Source organism: Camellia sinensis, chromosome 7, assembly GCF_055761805.1.
Source record: "Camellia sinensis isolate YWXY chromosome 7, ASM5576180v1, whole genome shotgun sequence".
In the NCBI taxonomy this organism is placed as follows: Eukaryota; Viridiplantae; Streptophyta; class Magnoliopsida; order Ericales; family Theaceae; genus Camellia; species Camellia sinensis.
In genome coordinates this window covers 9,193,261-9,210,986 of record NC_138967.1, presented here as the reverse complement: position 1 = coordinate 9,210,986, position 17,726 = coordinate 9,193,261, and the positions used below count along the sequence as shown (strand labels likewise).

Here is a 17,726-nt window from a genome sequence, read left to right as displayed (position 1 = left end):
CATAATTAAAAATCAGCAATGCTGGACCCAGTGACCCCCCAGTGTCACGTGACAGCCTGCCACTGGTTGAAACCCAAAAAGAAAAAAAAAAAAAATTTTTTTTTTGGCCAATCAGAAAAGATCCCGAGCACCCCAGTCATTTTTCTTTAAAAATAGATGGTTAGTAAATTAGTACAATTAAGTTAAAATCTTAAAAGGATAGTCATTGATCTATTCATTCGAAACTCCAGACATTTTACTTATTACACCTAAGATGCAAGTACATGTCACTCAGCGATAAGAACATTGGGCTTTTATCCATAGTTAAAACCCATTATTTCTTATACTTCATGGACCTCTTTCAAACCTTCATACCATAATAAAAAAATTAGAATAAAGATAAAAACACAATATTTCACAAGTTGTATCTAGGAAGGTGTTAAACTCTTAATCAATTGAACAAATTCAATTAATTATTTCGATATGTTCTCAACTGAGAGATCAGAGGATAAAAACTTGTCTAGCAATGAATTATTTCTTTTCTATTATGAGATTTTTTTGTTTTGTTTTGTTTTGTTTTTCGTTATGAGATCATTTTTGTATCGGTTTGAGTTTGTGAGAAGGCATTGTTAAGACATTTGTGAATGATTAATTGTTTTGATATTTTTTAAAATATAATATCCTTATACCGATTGATAAAAAAAAAGGTGAAAAATTCATATTAAATTCTACATCATGCTAACTTTAAGTGTCCCCTGAAATCATAGTAGTTAGAGATTCATAATTTATTTATTTTTTATTTTTTCTTTTTTACAATGACATGGTAAAAAAATTAAATTTTATATGATTGAGTTTGTGATAAATAAAAAATAACACATAGTAACATGTTATGTCATTATAAGTCAAATTAAAACATACTTTTTGATAGTCTGGAATATTTTCTTGTATGAAATATAATTACTTAAAAAATAGCATTTTCTTAAAAAATTGAGAAGATGGGATAGATTAAAACTTAAAAGAAAATAATCATTTAATTATATTATCTATTTCTTTAGTGTATGAGTCAAGGGTCACAGATTCCAAGTGCGTGTCATACGTAAAGACAGTCCGCGAGTAGCAATCATATTATTAAATTTTATGTTATGCATCCTTGTAATCACCTCTTTCTCCTATTTTTGTTCCTTCCTCTTTAATATATCTCACATTTCTTCATATAAATAATTTTATTAGAATAGTTAATGAAGAAATATTAATGAAACATATCATTATGTATTAAATATTATTATTATTATTATTATTTTTAATAAAAAAATTCTCAAAGTTTGAGTAATGTAATAAATCAAATTCCAAGTTTTTAATTTTATCAATTTAAATCTCAATATTTTAATTTGTTTTCAATCTAAACTATTTGTCTATTTTAGACATTTTTCATACATAGAGTATATTGACTAAAATATCTTTTTCATTAATTTTACTTAACGGCTTAAATTAAAAATAAATTAAAATATTAAAATTAAAATTAATAAAATTAAAATTTTATTTTGTTATAAGGCTCAAATCCTCAATTTTTTTTATATAATTTTTCTAAAATATTTTGTTTGTATACAAGAATAATGTTTTACAAATTTTGTGACACCTATCATATCAATGAAATAGTGATATTTCAATTTTTAAAGTTTCATTATTGGTAACATATCAATCAATCATAATTATGAATAAAAAAATCAATAATAATAATAAAATATAAAAAAATTGTGAGATGTGTTAAAAAGTGTCTTCAACCTTATTCAATTAGAGTGGAACATAAAGTGCATACACATCGTGGATTTTGAAAATGCATAAAATAGGTTGACCCATTTTTATTTATTTGTTTATTTTTTGACAATATATATGATTAGCTTAGGTTGTTCCCAATGGTATTTAGGCATTTGAAGGTTGATTAAAGAGGGAAAAAGGTATAAATGTCTTGTTGGAACTTGCTAATTAAAGGGATTAGTGCTCAACCTAGTGCTCTTGTTTGGGACCTTTGCTTTACAAGTGCTCTTTAAGCTTTTTGTTTGCCCTTTTGACTATAGGCTTTTATTCTTACTTTTAGATTAGGGGATGGTATTTTAGCCTGATCCGCAGGGCAGTTTATTTCTATTTCAAATGGGGAGGATTTTACCTGAACCAACACTTATGTAAGATAAGGGTGGATTAAATCTTGGTCACTCGCAGCGAGGGTAGGGCAGGAGCAGGTATCGTCTCCTTCGATCCAAAACTAATCCGATATAATTAGTAATATATATAAATAAATAATATATGTATATATATATATATAATATAATTAGATATAAGAAAAAAATACTAAAACTCTGTGGTTTTGTTTAAATATAAATAAATAAGAAGCCAAATTATTATCCCCTTATTTTGTTATAGGAAATTATTTAGCGTGTTAAGTATTAAAATTGATCTCAATTTTTTTGGCATTTTGAAATGTGATCGAATATTTGCTGGTATTGGGTATCCGAAGGAGTGGGGATGAGATTGAAAAATTACATCCGTAGTGGAGTTGGGACGAGGTGGGATTTGAAAGCGGAGGTGAGAGATGACAAACCTGCTCTGTGCTCATCCCTATTTTAGAGAGACAAACAAAGCCCTATCTCTGTTTACATTTTGATCCCATTTTAAATTTTTATTGGGTTAAGTTAATGATAGTCTAATAAATTATTAATAATGGAGGGATAAATGTCAAAAAAAAATTAAAATTTCAATGTATATTTTACAAATTCTAGAACACTTTTACATATTTCTATATAATTTTTAAATATTTTAATACTTTTTTTTTCTTCATATTCACCAAAACTAACAATCAATAGCCCTTTATCCTATAATTTTTTAAATGGCCATTTTGTCTTTTTCGTATTATTTCTTTTTCGTATCATCATGACTATATTCTATAATTTTCTATCATTAAATTCTATCTGAATATATTTTTATTGACTGATGATATACAAACATAAATTTTATATAAAATTTTCAAATACAATGATATAACTTTATGGTGATCTTTCACTTTAAAACAAAACACCCATAAATATGATTTATATTTGTAACAATATCACTATCACAATATTTTTCTAATATTTTTTGTATAAATTTTTTTTATATGAATAGAATTTTTTATTTTTATTTTCACCATCATTTTTCTTTTTTGTCTATTCACCCACATTTATTACAGTTTTACCAAACACCGTTATTCACATTTATTATAATATTATTAATTTTTTGTATTTGATAAATTTTTTTAAAAATACAAAATATTATACTTTTTAAGTATATCTAGATTAGGCGTATCAAAAAAATAAAAAAATAAAAAAATACTTAAAATATTAAAAAAATTAGTAAAAATAAAAAAATTTAATTTTTTGTGTAAATTAAACTAAAGAAAATGATTGTTATTTTTCTTGAAATGGCATGAACAAAATATCAGTATTATTTTTTTATTTTATATGTATAAAGGCTAATGAATAAATATGTCATTTTAATCTGATAAGGGAATATGTGTAATTTTTCAAATGTGTAATTTTTTTTTTATTAAATAAAAACTTTAAGGGGTGCCATGTAATTTACCTTTTTCTTTATTATTAGGCCATCTCAAAAATTTAACCAAATTCATCACCAAATTTGAATTTGGTAAAAAAAGATACATTTTTTTGTCTCCAACAGTTTTATCAAAACGTTATCAAATTGAGAACGCCCCAAAATTTTCACCAAACTAAGGACCTGGACCAGATTTCAGCAGTTTACTGTGCGTGGACGTTGGGGGTGGGACCCACTGGACAACCGATCGGACGTCCAGCCGATTGTCCCCCCGGTTGTCCAACTAATAGAGAAAATGAGCAACAACCATGGTTTGGATTGCGAATTGACTTGCAAAGTTAGTTACTTTTTGTGGCACCAAGACGAAATTCTTTATCAACATTGATTCATGGATAACAGAGGCAAATACATTGCATATAGATTTAAATTTGTATCAAAATTAGCCGTTCATTTAGTAGGGCACAACTCCAATAAGGTTATCGTTAGTTTTACAGGAGATTTGACAAAGTTACCGCTACTGTGGTCCATAAAATAAGACTCTACCAGTGTTTTAATTTCACAATATCATTACAATTTCTATTTTCTTTGTCATTGTTAACTTCAATCTTCACTTTTTGTTTCATTTATCTTTTCATTGTGTGATCTTCAGTCTATATTATTTCTTTAATTTGTCACTTTTTTCTCCACCTATTTTCTTGTTTATTTTACAATATGAATTAGATTGTATGGAACTCACCAAATTAGTTGGTCCTTTTAGTCCAACACAGATGCTAATCATAATTAACTCATTATTTTATTTTATTTTATTTTTGTAAAAATATTCAAACTAAATCAAATATTATCATTTTTTAAAAGGAATTTCTAACTAAGCGAAATATTTAAATTGCGTTGATCACATGAACTTTATTATTATTAATAAAATTTTTAATAATGAGACTACCGTTTCTTAGAGGTTATTTTTTTTTTTATATATATATAAATATTTTATTTATTTTATTTATTTTTATCAGTAAGAGATGAATAAGATAAAACAAAAACTGCATAGTGTAATGGTAAAACTTGAACTTCATCCATTAGAGCAACCCTAATCTCAGGCCCGGCTTGAGGTGTTGGATTTTTGGCTAAAATAATGAAAAAAAAAATCAAAACACATAATCACATCATTCTCGTTATTTTTTGCACAATTTTTCATAAAAAATTAATTAAAATAGTCCACTTTCCAAATACCCCTAAATTGACTATAAGGTGAGCACACAAAACTTTTTTACAATTTTAGATAAGTCTGTTCGTTTAAAAATCTCATTAATCATGTCAAATATTAATACATTTAATAACACATAAGATAGCAAATACTTTATGCTATACAAATGCATAGATGTAGCATTATTATAAATTTATAAAGGGTAAATTATAAATATATCTTTGAGATTTGATTAAAATATAAATTGTTCCTTATGGTTTTAAAAATTATTTTCTATCTTCTAAGATTTTTAATTTCATAACAAATTGTTTATTTTATTAATAAATTATCAAATAAATTAACAATTTTTAATTATGTTACAATTATGGGTTATCTTGAGAAAATAGTTAAAAGCCAACTTCCAATTTTTAACATACTTTATGCTATACAAATGTATAGATGTAGCTTTATTATAAATTTATAAAGGGTAAATTACAAATACATCTTTGAGATTTGATTAAAATATAAATTGTCCGTTGTGATTTTAAAAATTATATTCTACCTTTAGAGATTTCTAATTTCATAACAAATTGTCTATTTTATTAATAAATCATCAAATAAATTAACAATTTTTGATGATGTTAGAATTGTGGACTATTTTGAGAAGATAGTTAAAAGCCATCTTCCAATTTTTAACATATTTTGGATCATATCTCTCTACTTTTTTTACACGTTTTTTTCCAAAAAAAAAATTAAAAAAAGTTAAAAAATTAACTTTTAACTAGGTTCTCAAAAGAATTCTATATTTCAATTAATAATTTAAGTAATTTTATTATTGTATATGAAAGTAATTATGAATTTTATTTTTTAATTATTTTTGTTAAATAAAAAAATTCTAATAAAAGAGTATTTATAATTTTTTAAATTATAAAAACAATCAATACTTTAAAGGGTAAATTACAAATACACCTTCTGAGATTTGCTTAAAATACGAATTGTTCCATGCGATTTGAAAAATTACAAATACCTTACTGTTAGAATTTTTTATTTAACAGAATTAATTGAAAAAGTGAAATTTCTATTATGCAATTATCTGACTTATTAATTGAAATCAAATTTTAACATTATTAAAAAATGTTAATTAATTTGATAATTTATTAATAAAAAGACCTATTTATTATGAAATTAAAAATTTTAAAGGGCATAATGGGGGTGTTTGGGAACTTGGTTTTTGGGTTTTTTTTTTTTTTTTTTTTTTTTTCACTACAAGACAAATATTTTACAAAATCAAAAAGACCAAATCCAAACAAAATATAACATCAAATTCTAGAATTATTTCACTTTTTTTCTTACAAACATCACATCCAACCACAAAAAATCTAACTATCTTTTCAAACACAAATTTTTTTTTCTCCAATAATATTCTATAACTAAAAAAATCTACAAAAAAATCTACTTTCCAAACACCCACAATGTAATTTTTAAAATTACATAAAATAATTTATAATTTAAATAAATTTCAGAAAGTATATTTACAATTTATCCTACTTTAAATAAATCTCAAAAATATAATTGTATTTTATCCATTTATAACTATCGCAACAAAATCCAATCCACAGATATGAATTCAGTTTTCAAAACTGAAACCTATACGCTGTGTTTGGTTGGGGGATTTGGGGAGGGATTTGGAAAGGGAAAGAAAAAAAGTGTGTGAAATTATGTGAAATGTAGGTATATTTTTTTCACATTTCACCTACCTTTTCCATTTCTCTTTTCAAATCCCTCATCAAATCCCTCAACCAAACACAACAATAGAGTAACTGTGTACTAGACAAAAGTCGAGTCCGGATCCTCTCCAGCCAAAGGATCCCTCCGGTCCTCCAGTCAAGGGCCACGATTTGGCCACGTGGCCCTTTGAAGATCTACGGCTCAAATAAAAAATAAAAAAAAATTTGAATTTCGTTTCTCTGCAAAAGCCATAGAAAATCCAAACAAGCATCCATCAATGGCGGAAATCTGATCTCATAAGCAAAAGCCACGGTCTTTTTTTCTGCGTTTTTCTGATGCAGATATTTTGGAAGAAGAAAAAGAAGAAAAATCAAGATGATGAAGATTTGTAGATCCGGATCTACAAAGGATTTTTTTTTTTTTTGATGAAGATGTTGAAGATGATGAAGATTTGATTCGTTCTTTTCTTTTTCTTTTTTCTTGTTTTGGGCTTCAAGAACGAGCTATATGGATCTCAAACTGAGCTATATACATACATACAAATGAAGATGTATTTTTTACTTTTTTGTTCATAAGTTGTACAGTTTCAGATTTGAATTTCTGGGGAAAAAATATTCTTCCTATAGCTGTTGTTTTTGGCTTGTGGGTTGTTGTTGTTTTTGTTAGTTTGGGCATAGATTTCAACTGGGTAATTTTTTTTTTCTTCTTCTTCTCACTGTGATGAAGCCGAACTGAACCAAAAAATTCTTCTTCTTCTCACTGATCTCTCTCTCTCTCTCTCTCTCTCTCTCTCTCTCTCTCTCTCTCTCTCTATCAAAACACTTAACTGAACCAAAGATTTTTGAACACAGAAATCTGCATCAAAACTAAAAAAATTTCTGCAGATTTTTCTGCAGATATTGATGATCTTCAAGCAAAAAAATTTATGCAGATTTGAAATCTGATTTGAAAAATGTGATTTTTTTTTTTTTTTTTGAAGATCATGATCTAAAAATTTTTGATCTGTAAATTTGCAGATTTGCACATTTTGCTTACATGATATCAGTGAGAAGAAGAAGTTTTTGGTGAAAAACGAAATTCAATTTTTTTTTTTTATCTGAGCCGTAGATCTTCAAAGGGTCACGTGGCCAAATCGTGGCCCTTGACCGGAGGACCGGAGGGATCCTTTGGCTGGAGAGGATCCGGACTCACAAAAGTCACCCCAATGTGTACTGACAAAAATAACTGTGTACTAGACAAAGGTCACTCCAATGTGAAAAGGGCAAAAAAAAAAGGTTGACACTTTATTTTTATTTTTTTTTTTTATTTCTCCAATCCCTTATTAATATGTATCTGTGAAATTGTGCAACAATGATAGAAACTATTAATTTTGAAATTCTAAAAAGACTACTAATGACATAATACTCAATAAAAAAAGAAAAAAAATATAACACTATGGCTAAAATATCAAATCATTTCTGGTGGGACCCACTGTCACATCATTAGTGATAGCACTAATTAGTGCTCTCACTCATTTTCTGAAATTGTGGGGTCAAAGAAAGAAGGAGTTTCTATCGTTTATAGTGAAACGTTAGTTTGGAAAATTTCCACACTTTTATAAGCTTTTTCTTTCAGCAATGATAGAGATCATTAAAAGTGGTGTTTTAAAGCAATCACTAATGTATTGGCATGTACTTTTTTTTAAAAAAACAAAAAAACAGACACAACAACACTGTATCAATGGGTGGAATCTACCGCCGCATCATTAGTGGTGGCACTAATTAATACTTTCACTCATTTTCCTTTTTCTTTTTACTACTTAGTGGTATTTTGAGAAGTTGGTAAAAAATTAATTTTTTGACTTTTTAACTTTTTTAGTGTTTTTTTACAAAAAAAACTGAATTATTTTAGATAAAAAAGTTAACTTTTTTTAAAAAGTCAAAAAAACTAACTTTTTTTTGACAACTTTCCAAAATATCCCAATCTTTTACCTTCGCCTATAAGTTATAGTTTAAAGTTACAATTTTAATTAAAAAGTTCAAAAATTATTATATTATTTTTTATTTTTTAATATATTTTTTTTTGTAAAAAATTAAAAAATTATTAAACTAACTTGTTTTCAAGTGAGATATTATTTGGGATAATATAAATAAATATATTTTTTAATTTTTTATAAAATAATATACTTATAAAAAAATAAAGAAATGATGTAACTAACAAAAATAAAAAACATACTTATAAATAAGTATACTTTTTGACATTTTATAAAAAAAATATAGAAAAATAAAAAAAATGGGTAAAAAATTAAAGAAGAGATATTGATAGTGCTGATTGATTTGACCAAAATAAATATATGTATGTAAGAAAAAATATACTTTTTTTAGTCCATGCCAAATAAACGCTAATAGTCAACATGGCAAACAAATCCTTAAGGTTTTTTTGAGTAAGTAACAAATCCGTAAGTTGATATCACTGACCAAAGGATTTAACACACACAATATAAAAATAAAATAAAAATAATAATCATAATAAATAGTTCATAATAAAGAATAAAAATGATGGAAAAGAAAGTATAGTTCTAATGTTCACCATTTTTTATTGTGTCCTAATATTATTTATTGTCACATTTGATTATTTTATTAGAGTTCACTACTTTAAATACAGGTCTAACTAACTAAGGACATCCCAGTGAAACAATCGCGGGTGTAAATAATGTTCACTCATCCTAAAAATAAGTGAATTTACAAAATCGTTTTCGTCATTTTGTTAATGACATGTGTTATTGTTTTAGTAAATTTATTATGTATTTGGGAAAAAAGAATCTAGATAAATATTAAGAAAATAAAATAAAAATAAATTTTATATTGTGAAGTGGATAATATTCAAAAGAATCTAATTTACACATTATTTTTTAAAAGAAAAATTACCATCCAGTTGTATTTTCACAAAATTATTATAGATTGATGAAAAAAATTTAATTATTAATATTTGTAAAATTTATTATTGATTTGAAATTATTTTTAAAATTATACATTGAATTAAAATTTTCCCCTTTTTAAATATTGTTTGGATACAAGGAAAGGAAAAGGAGAAAAGAAAATATTATTTAAATTTTTTCTCTCTCTCTCTCTTTTTTGTTTTTACTCCATTAAATTATATTTAAATCAATGATACACACACAATAAATAAATTTGAATGCATAGTGATGTTGTTCCTCTTCTCACAAATCTTTAAAAGAGTTCCCTACACCTCCTTCACACTTCCATATTCAAACTCAAAAACTTCACTTCTCTCATCTTCTACATTCCCACTCCACCATAGCTACATTTTCTTCACTACTACTCTTCATCAATGTCCACCTCCAAAACCTCTCATAAACCCGTCAATGGCTTCAAACCAAGGCCGGTTCAAACCGGCTTTTCTCTAACCAAAATACCACCACCACCACGTGAGAGAAGAGGCCGGCGGAAGCAGGCAGAGACGGGGCGGTTCCTTGGCGTCAGGCGGAGGCCTTGGGGCCGTTACGCCGCTGAAATCAGAGACCCTTCAACTAAAGAGAGGCATTGGCTTGGGACATTTGACACTGCTCATGAAGCAGCCCTTGCTTATGATAGGGCTGCGCTTTCCATTAAGGGCATCCAAGCAAAAACCAACTTTGTGTACTCACAAAACAACAACAACAACAACAACAACAACAACATAGCCTTTCACTCTCTTCTTAGTCCTCTTGATGTCCAAATCCAAACCCTAATGCAGTTTCAACCACCACCACCACAATTCACCACCACCACCACCACCACTCAAACTAAACAGCCCATTAATCAAAACAACTTGCTTTTCTCTACTGATACCAACTCAGGCTATTTGGATTGCATAGTTCCAGATAGTTGCTTGAAGCCACCAAACACCACTACCAACAAAGACTTGATGAATGGAAGCACTTCAGATTATGAAGAATTTTCCTGGAAAATGGGTTTTCCTGGCATCCAAACACCATGTGATGATGACACTGCTCTTCCTGTTGATGTTCCAAGTGTGGAAGACAACCTTGCAGATCTCCATCATCAACTTCCTCATTTTGATGGGCTGAGCTGTGGGTTGTGGGGAGTTGGTGAGAAGCCATGGGAGGTGGATTATTCCTTCGAACTCGCGGCGGTGATTGGCAGCCCATTGGTGGTGGAAGATGGGTGGTTGGAGAGCTTGTATCCAATCAATGACAATCAAAGTTATGGGTTAATGTATTCAGGGAATTCCTCATCTTCAATTCCTTCATTTGGTGATCTAGTTGATCACTTGGGATACTCTGCCTTCTAATCAGGGTTTTAAATATTGACTCATAAGTAACGTTTTGAGATTGATCCATATTTCGATTGGTACTGTCTAATTTCAATTGATATATGATTATTTTGCTAATATCAATATATATCTCAATATTGCTATTCAAACTGATCTTGGAGTTGAATCCAACTAAATGTTAATAGCATATGATTAAAGAATAATATTGTAACAAAACTGAAAGAATAAAACTTAAATTACTCATATTAAAATTATATGAACTGTGAGAATTATGTAATTTATCTTAAGGAAAATGAAAGAGTAATGATATGAGTCATCAGGTTTGTGTATTTCAAATCAAAAAAATAAAAAAAAAATTATATTTGAGTTTTTAGACTCCCAAAAATAATTATATTTATTATTTGATAAATTCATTTTTTTATTAAAAAACAATATTAAAATTTTACGATTTCACCCTAACATATAGGTTTGGTTTGGATAGTGGGTTGACTTTTTGACTTTTTAGTTTTTTTGGCTATTTTAGCCTGTGCTAAAAAGCTTGGTTTGGGAAGGACTTTTTGGCTTTTTTGACTTTTTTTTGTGAGAGAAGAGTGTAATGATTATGGGTTGGATGTGATGTTTTGTTTGCTGTGGCTAAAATAGCCTATTTTTTCTTTTATGGCTAAAAAAGCCAAAAAAGCCTCAAATCTTGCTTTCCAAACGGTGCCTAGGGTTTTAGAAATCAAATATTTTAATCTCTAAAAATGAAAATTTTGTTGCAAAGGACATTTAGGGAACAATTTTCATCGTCATGAGGATAGTCGCTAAAATGTCGTCTCATAAAGTCAAAAATAAGACTTTTAGTGACAAAATTTTGAAAATGTCACTAATAAATAGACTTTTAGGGATAAAATAAATTGGTCTCAAAATGATTTATTTTTTGAGACAAAAAATTTAGTCTCAAAAGGATAATAATTCATCACTAATGTCCAATTTTCGTAGCTAAGAATATAATAACGATACTTTTCGCAACAATAATATTTGGTGCCAAAAAATTAATTGTCCCTAAATTTTTGGTCTCTCAAACTTTAATTTTTTGTAGTGTTTATTTGTTTTTGATTTTCCAAAAACACTTTTCAAAAAATTATACGTTCTCATTTTCCATGATTTTTTTTACTGAATTTTTTTTATTTATTAAGCAATTTTTTTTTTTAATTTTTAGATACACTTAACATAAATACACATAAAATGTATAATTTTTGTGAAAAAATCTTTTAAAAATTTACTAAATACCAAAAATATATAATAAAAAAACGATAATTTAGTATATTTTTCATATTTTTATGTATTTATTAATTTTTTAAAATATTTTTTTACAGATTTTTTACTTTTTAGATACATCTAAGTAAAGTGCATCAAAAAAAATTTTAAAAAATGCTTAAAATTTAAAAAATATTTACTAAAAATAAAAATATATAAAAAATAAAAAATTTAATTTTTTAAAAATTTAATCCAAAAAACTCCAACCAAACCCACAATATTTTGTGTGATTCATTAGGTGGTGTTTGGCAAGTGGTTTTGGGACTAAAATAGCCACAAAAGATAAAATAGGCTATTTTAACCACAACAAACAAATCATCACATCTAACTCATAATCATTACACTATTCTCTCACAAAAAAAGTCAAAAAAGTCAAAAAGCTAAAAAGTCCTTCCCAAACCAAACTTTTTAGTCCAAGCTAAAACAGCTAAAAAAATTAAAAAGTCAAAAAGCCAACTCACTTTTCCAACGGAGGCTAAATGATGTGGTTAGTGCACACCATTTATGATACCAAATGTAATTAAATTTAGAGATCTGATTCGTAGCTCAAATTCAGAGGCTCGAATTTGGCCCCAATCGGAGAAGAGGAAGAAGAAGGAAGAAGAAGAAGAGAAGAAGGAGAAGAAGAACTGGACTGGAGGGGGCCATCAAAATCGGAGGCGGAGGTGGCGGCGGGCGGAGGCAGAGGCGGAGGCGGGGCTTAGCGACGAGCTACGACGCCGACGAGCTGTGTTCAACGACGCCGACGAGCTGTGTCCAACGAGCTCTGTTTCTCTCTCGCCTCTGCTCTGCTCTCTCTCGCCTGTGTTCAACGAAGAAGAAGAAGAAAAGAAATAAAGAAAAGGAAGAGAAAGAAAAAGAAAAGAAAAAAAAATGGCAAAACGACGTCGTTTTGTCATTCGAGCCAAAATCGAGCCACAAATTTCGAACTACCAATCATTTTTCTTAAATTTATTATTTGAAAAACCCGTCTTGAGGATCATTAAAGGACGTGGTTAGTGTCCCTTCAGACACCATCATCTATTCAATAATGCTAAAAATTAAGAATTCAGACACAGAACAAATAAAAAAAAGACTAATGCTTAATGCATTAATTAGTGTGTTAATTAGGGGTGTTTTGGAAAGTTGATAAAAAATTCGCTTTTGACTTTTTACCAAGCTTTTTAGCTTTTTGAAAAGTGATTTGGGAAGTTGGTAAAAAGTTGACTTTTGACTTTTTATTTTAATATTTGTTTATGGTGTCAAATCAAATTAAAATGACGAAAATACCCTTATCTAACATAAGAAATTTATTTTTTATATTTTTTTTGCCATAGGGCCTAATTTGTAATTTCACACTTGCGTTTTTGGCACTTCCCAAACCAATTTTGTTGCGTTTTTGCCACTTGCGTTTTTGGACATGTTCACAAAAACGTGGCTTTTTATTTTGGTTCCATAAACGGCATTTAGTGTATCAATTGATGATATGATATACTTTAAAATATTTTTGACATTTGTAATTTGTATAATGAATGGGGTCAATAATAATGTTATAACTAGTGTTGGTGCACTAGTTAGTGCACTAATTGGTGCATATAGCACCACTCATCAAAAAAAGAAAAATAATACTATATGCACCAATTAGTGTACGTTACTAATTGATGATGTGGCATAATTGAAGTTTTTTATATTTGTAATTTATATAATGAGTGGAGTCAATAATATTGTCATAATTAGTGTTGATATACTAATTAATACATGTAACATTACTAAAAAAAAAATAATTTGTAATTTAAATTCAACTTTTGTATAACAGAACCTACACTTAAATCACAGATTATTTTTCTTAGTAATATTCTTGGTCCATACCATCCTATGATACCAAAATGTAACTAACTTCATTATCTTATAAACCCACCATGAGGTTATTAAATAATACCAAAATTTGGCACCCAACAATAATACTACCCATGACATCAAAAATTTATATATCATGGGTAAAAATTTATTATTTTATCGTATTTATATCTTAATAATGATTTCATAATAATGGTTTTCACACATGACCCATTGTAATAATGGTTGTATAAAAATATTGTTCACACAGGACCATTATACTGCATATTTTTTCACTTCATATGTTGCTAGTGTAATAACGATTACATAATGACGTGGTTCACATCGGGCATTAAATGCAAAGTGAATCCTATACATATGTATTTTTTTTAGGGAATTTGTTTTAAGATTTATGATATTAAGATTTTATAATATAAAGGATAATAAATATTTTTATGATGTCTAAGGTTTCTCAATATCGATTCAGAGAAATTTCAGCACTAGAGAAATTCTCTCAAGAGAAAATTAAAATTCTCTCCAGATAAATTCTTTGGGTTCAAACCAGAGAAACTTGAAATTTCTTTGAGTACCAAAGAAATTTAGAGAAAATTATGCAGTGAAAATTTGTGTGGCTATCCAAGAAAATTCTCTGACTTCACAAATTTCTTTGGCTCTATTCACAAAGAATTTATCTGACTTTGTGTAATATGTAAGCCAACAATACAATTTTTACTAACAAACTCACAAATTTCTCTGGTCCAAAACCAGAGAAATTCTCTCCAAACCAAACAGATCAAAGAAATTCTTTGGATTGAAACCACAAATTTCCTACTGTAAACCCATAAATTTCTTTGACCTTCCCTAGACTTCTCACTGTAAATTTCTCTAGCCTTTCCTTCTCTCCAGAGAAATTTTTTTCTCTACCTTTCTTATACTTCCCACTCTCCAAAATTTCTTTGGCCTTCATCTCTAGAGAAATTTAATAGTGTTTAAGGTCTAAGGTCTCTCAAATTGATTCAGAGAAAATTCGACTTCACAGAGAAATTCTAGGACTTTCCAGAGAAAATTTAAAAATTTGAAAATTTCTCTAACCAATTGTTTTCTTTGCCTTCCATATAATTCCCACTCTCTAAAGAAATTTGAAAATTTCTCTGGCTTTGCTGGCCTTCCCACAAAATTACCTCTCTAGAGAAATTTTACCCTGGCCTTTCTTAGACTCTCCACCTTCTCTCTCTATAACTCCCTTCGGCTGGACTCTATGGAACATTCCCAAGAGAGCTCGGTGAGCTCTTAAACCTCCAAAGCCTCTATCTCAATGTCACAACACTCTCTAGAACCATCCCTCTCAAGCTCGGCTACAGCTCTTCTCTCTCCGACATTGATTTGGGCAACAATTTGATCAATGGGTCACTCCCCACATTGATCTGGGACCTCTGTGATTGACATGTTTCGCTTCAACTTTGTCAATGGTATTAGAACTACAATCACAGAGGTTGTAGTCTTAGCCTGGATCTTAGCCTTGCCATTGTCAATGGTATCAGAACTACAAGCAAGACCATCGCAGAGTCAGCGAAGATAAACCTCTGTGGCTCGTTTATGTTTTCGGGTTCGATTCCTATGAGTATAAGGGAAGGAGAAGACCAGAGCACGAACTCACGAAAGAGACGACGGTGATGGTGGTTAGTCGGAGGCACTACAGCGACGGAGGTAAAGAGAGAGAGAGAAAGAGATATGCAATGGTGAATGAGAGACACAGCGGTTGAGAACGAGATGTGTAGAGGTCGAGAACGAGAACAAAAAAGAAAGAAGAGAGAAAGAGCGGGAGTGAGGGATCTTAGACATCATAAAATAATATTGTGGATCCCTTCTATTACTAAAAATGAAAGATGGACCTTAGACTAATTTTTTTTTTTTTATCATGTTTTGTTTGTAATATTATCTACCATAATAATGATTACATAATAATATGGTTCACACAGGAACATTAAATACGAAGTAAAATATAATAAAGATCTTGTTAATATGTGCTTTAAGAATATTTTAAAAATTATACTTTTTTATTGCACATACTTTTATGTAAAATAAAAAATATACCTTAACAAATTCAACAATAAATATGTTTATTTTAATATTATTAAAAATTCAAATATCAAACTAAATCTCAAGCCCAAGTAAGTGGAAAATAAATCTAAGAGTTGTTAAATTATATCACCGATCCTTTTTTAGCGAAATTTTATTTTAGTTTAACTTAAATAATTATATTTTATACTTTTAGTTTTGTTACAATGTGATATACATTCACTGTTAAAATTTTGAATAAAGAAAGATCACGTGCAACTCACGTGAAATTTTTAACAATTTCCACACAATATATGATACCAAAATATGGTACCCAACAATATTATTGTTTGTCATATTTTATTTATAACATTATCTATCATAATAATGTCATTCACACGGGATTTACCATAATAATAATAGCATGATATCATCATTCACACTAGACGTATCATAATAATTATTGCATAATAATGTCGTTCACGCGAGACTCACCAAAAGAATCAACATTTATGTTGTGATTAATATTTAAAGTCATCATTCATTATAACCTTTATGTACTAATTGGATCCTTCGACAACCATCGGAAAGAGTCACCTCTCATTATAGATTCAACAGTAGAAACGTCTGATGTCAGATATTAGCAGTTGTGAAATCTGCACTAGAGTCTATAACCCCTACTAAAAGATAACTATTGAGGAACTCTTATTGAGTTATATTAAGGCCTCTATAAATTTGCATGTTGTCAGAGTTTACAATCTCCGCCTAAAATCTGGTGGTTAAGTCGATAGAAAGTGTTGATTTTCACTATTCTAGTAGTTCCCATAACCACCACAACCTTGTCCTTATCTTGAGTAATGAAAGGATACTCGGAAAACCTGTTAGGGGGTTGCATGTGCTTGCAACCCCTTATAGGTTTTCTATACATATCTATCTTTTTGTATATGAACATATTAGATGAATTTTGATTGTAATGCCCAAAAAAAAAAAAAAACAAAAAACAATATAACAATATAAATCAAAGTATTAGTCTTCCACTACATAAAGTTAATGATATAATAGAGTTTAACATAAACAAGTGCCATTCGGGTTTACACTTTTCCAAGTCTTGGCTTGGTTACAACAAAAGAAGACTAGCTCATACAAATTTAGCCCTAGGCTATATAAAAAATAAAACAAATCAACAAGCTCTTGCTTCCCAAAGATCACTCCAATGCTATTGCCTCGGTGGAGGCATGCCATCAGTACCTGAAAATGTTTTTTTCCTAAATAGGGTGAGTCACAGCCCAGTAAGAATAATCTAACATAATATATGAGATTTAACAAAGATATAGGTGAAATGTACATATACAATGCCCGAGTTAAAACATTTATACTTTTATATTGCCATAGAATACCAATTTCATATTCCATTATACTTTCCTCAAATTCATTTCAAAATATATGTCAATTTCATTATTTCTCAATAACCCAAATGAGACTACAACTCAAAGGTTCATCAATTTCACAATTTATACAAAAATACTTCCAATTGCCATTTTACTGATATTTCGTCCGTGGGATCGGCACCCATGTATAAATTTCAAGACTTTCACCCAAGACACTCGGGCTAACTTAATTATAATGGAGTACATCCCTTTTATCCTCCCAAATAATCATACATATACAATGTATTCATAACATGATCATATTCAATGATAATCAACCATGTACTAGTTTCAATTTACCTAATTCACATGTAATTTCTACAACAATCAAAGTTATCCTCCACCGATAGTCCAATACAAATATTTCTAAACAGATATACAAT

At 28.8% G+C, this 17,726-nt stretch overlaps 1 protein-coding gene across 1 annotated transcript; it reads left to right on the top strand.

Annotated features, from left to right (window-relative positions):
* Positions 1-9,718: 9,718 nt before the first annotated feature.
* LOC114302999 (ethylene-responsive transcription factor ERF086-like) lies at positions 9,719-10,893 on the top strand. The gene has a single exon (XM_028248150.2). The coding sequence runs from the start codon at positions 9,800-9,802 to the stop codon at positions 10,760-10,762; it is 963 nt and encodes a 320-aa protein (XP_028103951.2). The 5' UTR covers positions 9,719-9,799; the 3' UTR covers positions 10,763-10,893.
* Positions 10,894-17,726: the final 6,833 nt, after the last annotated feature.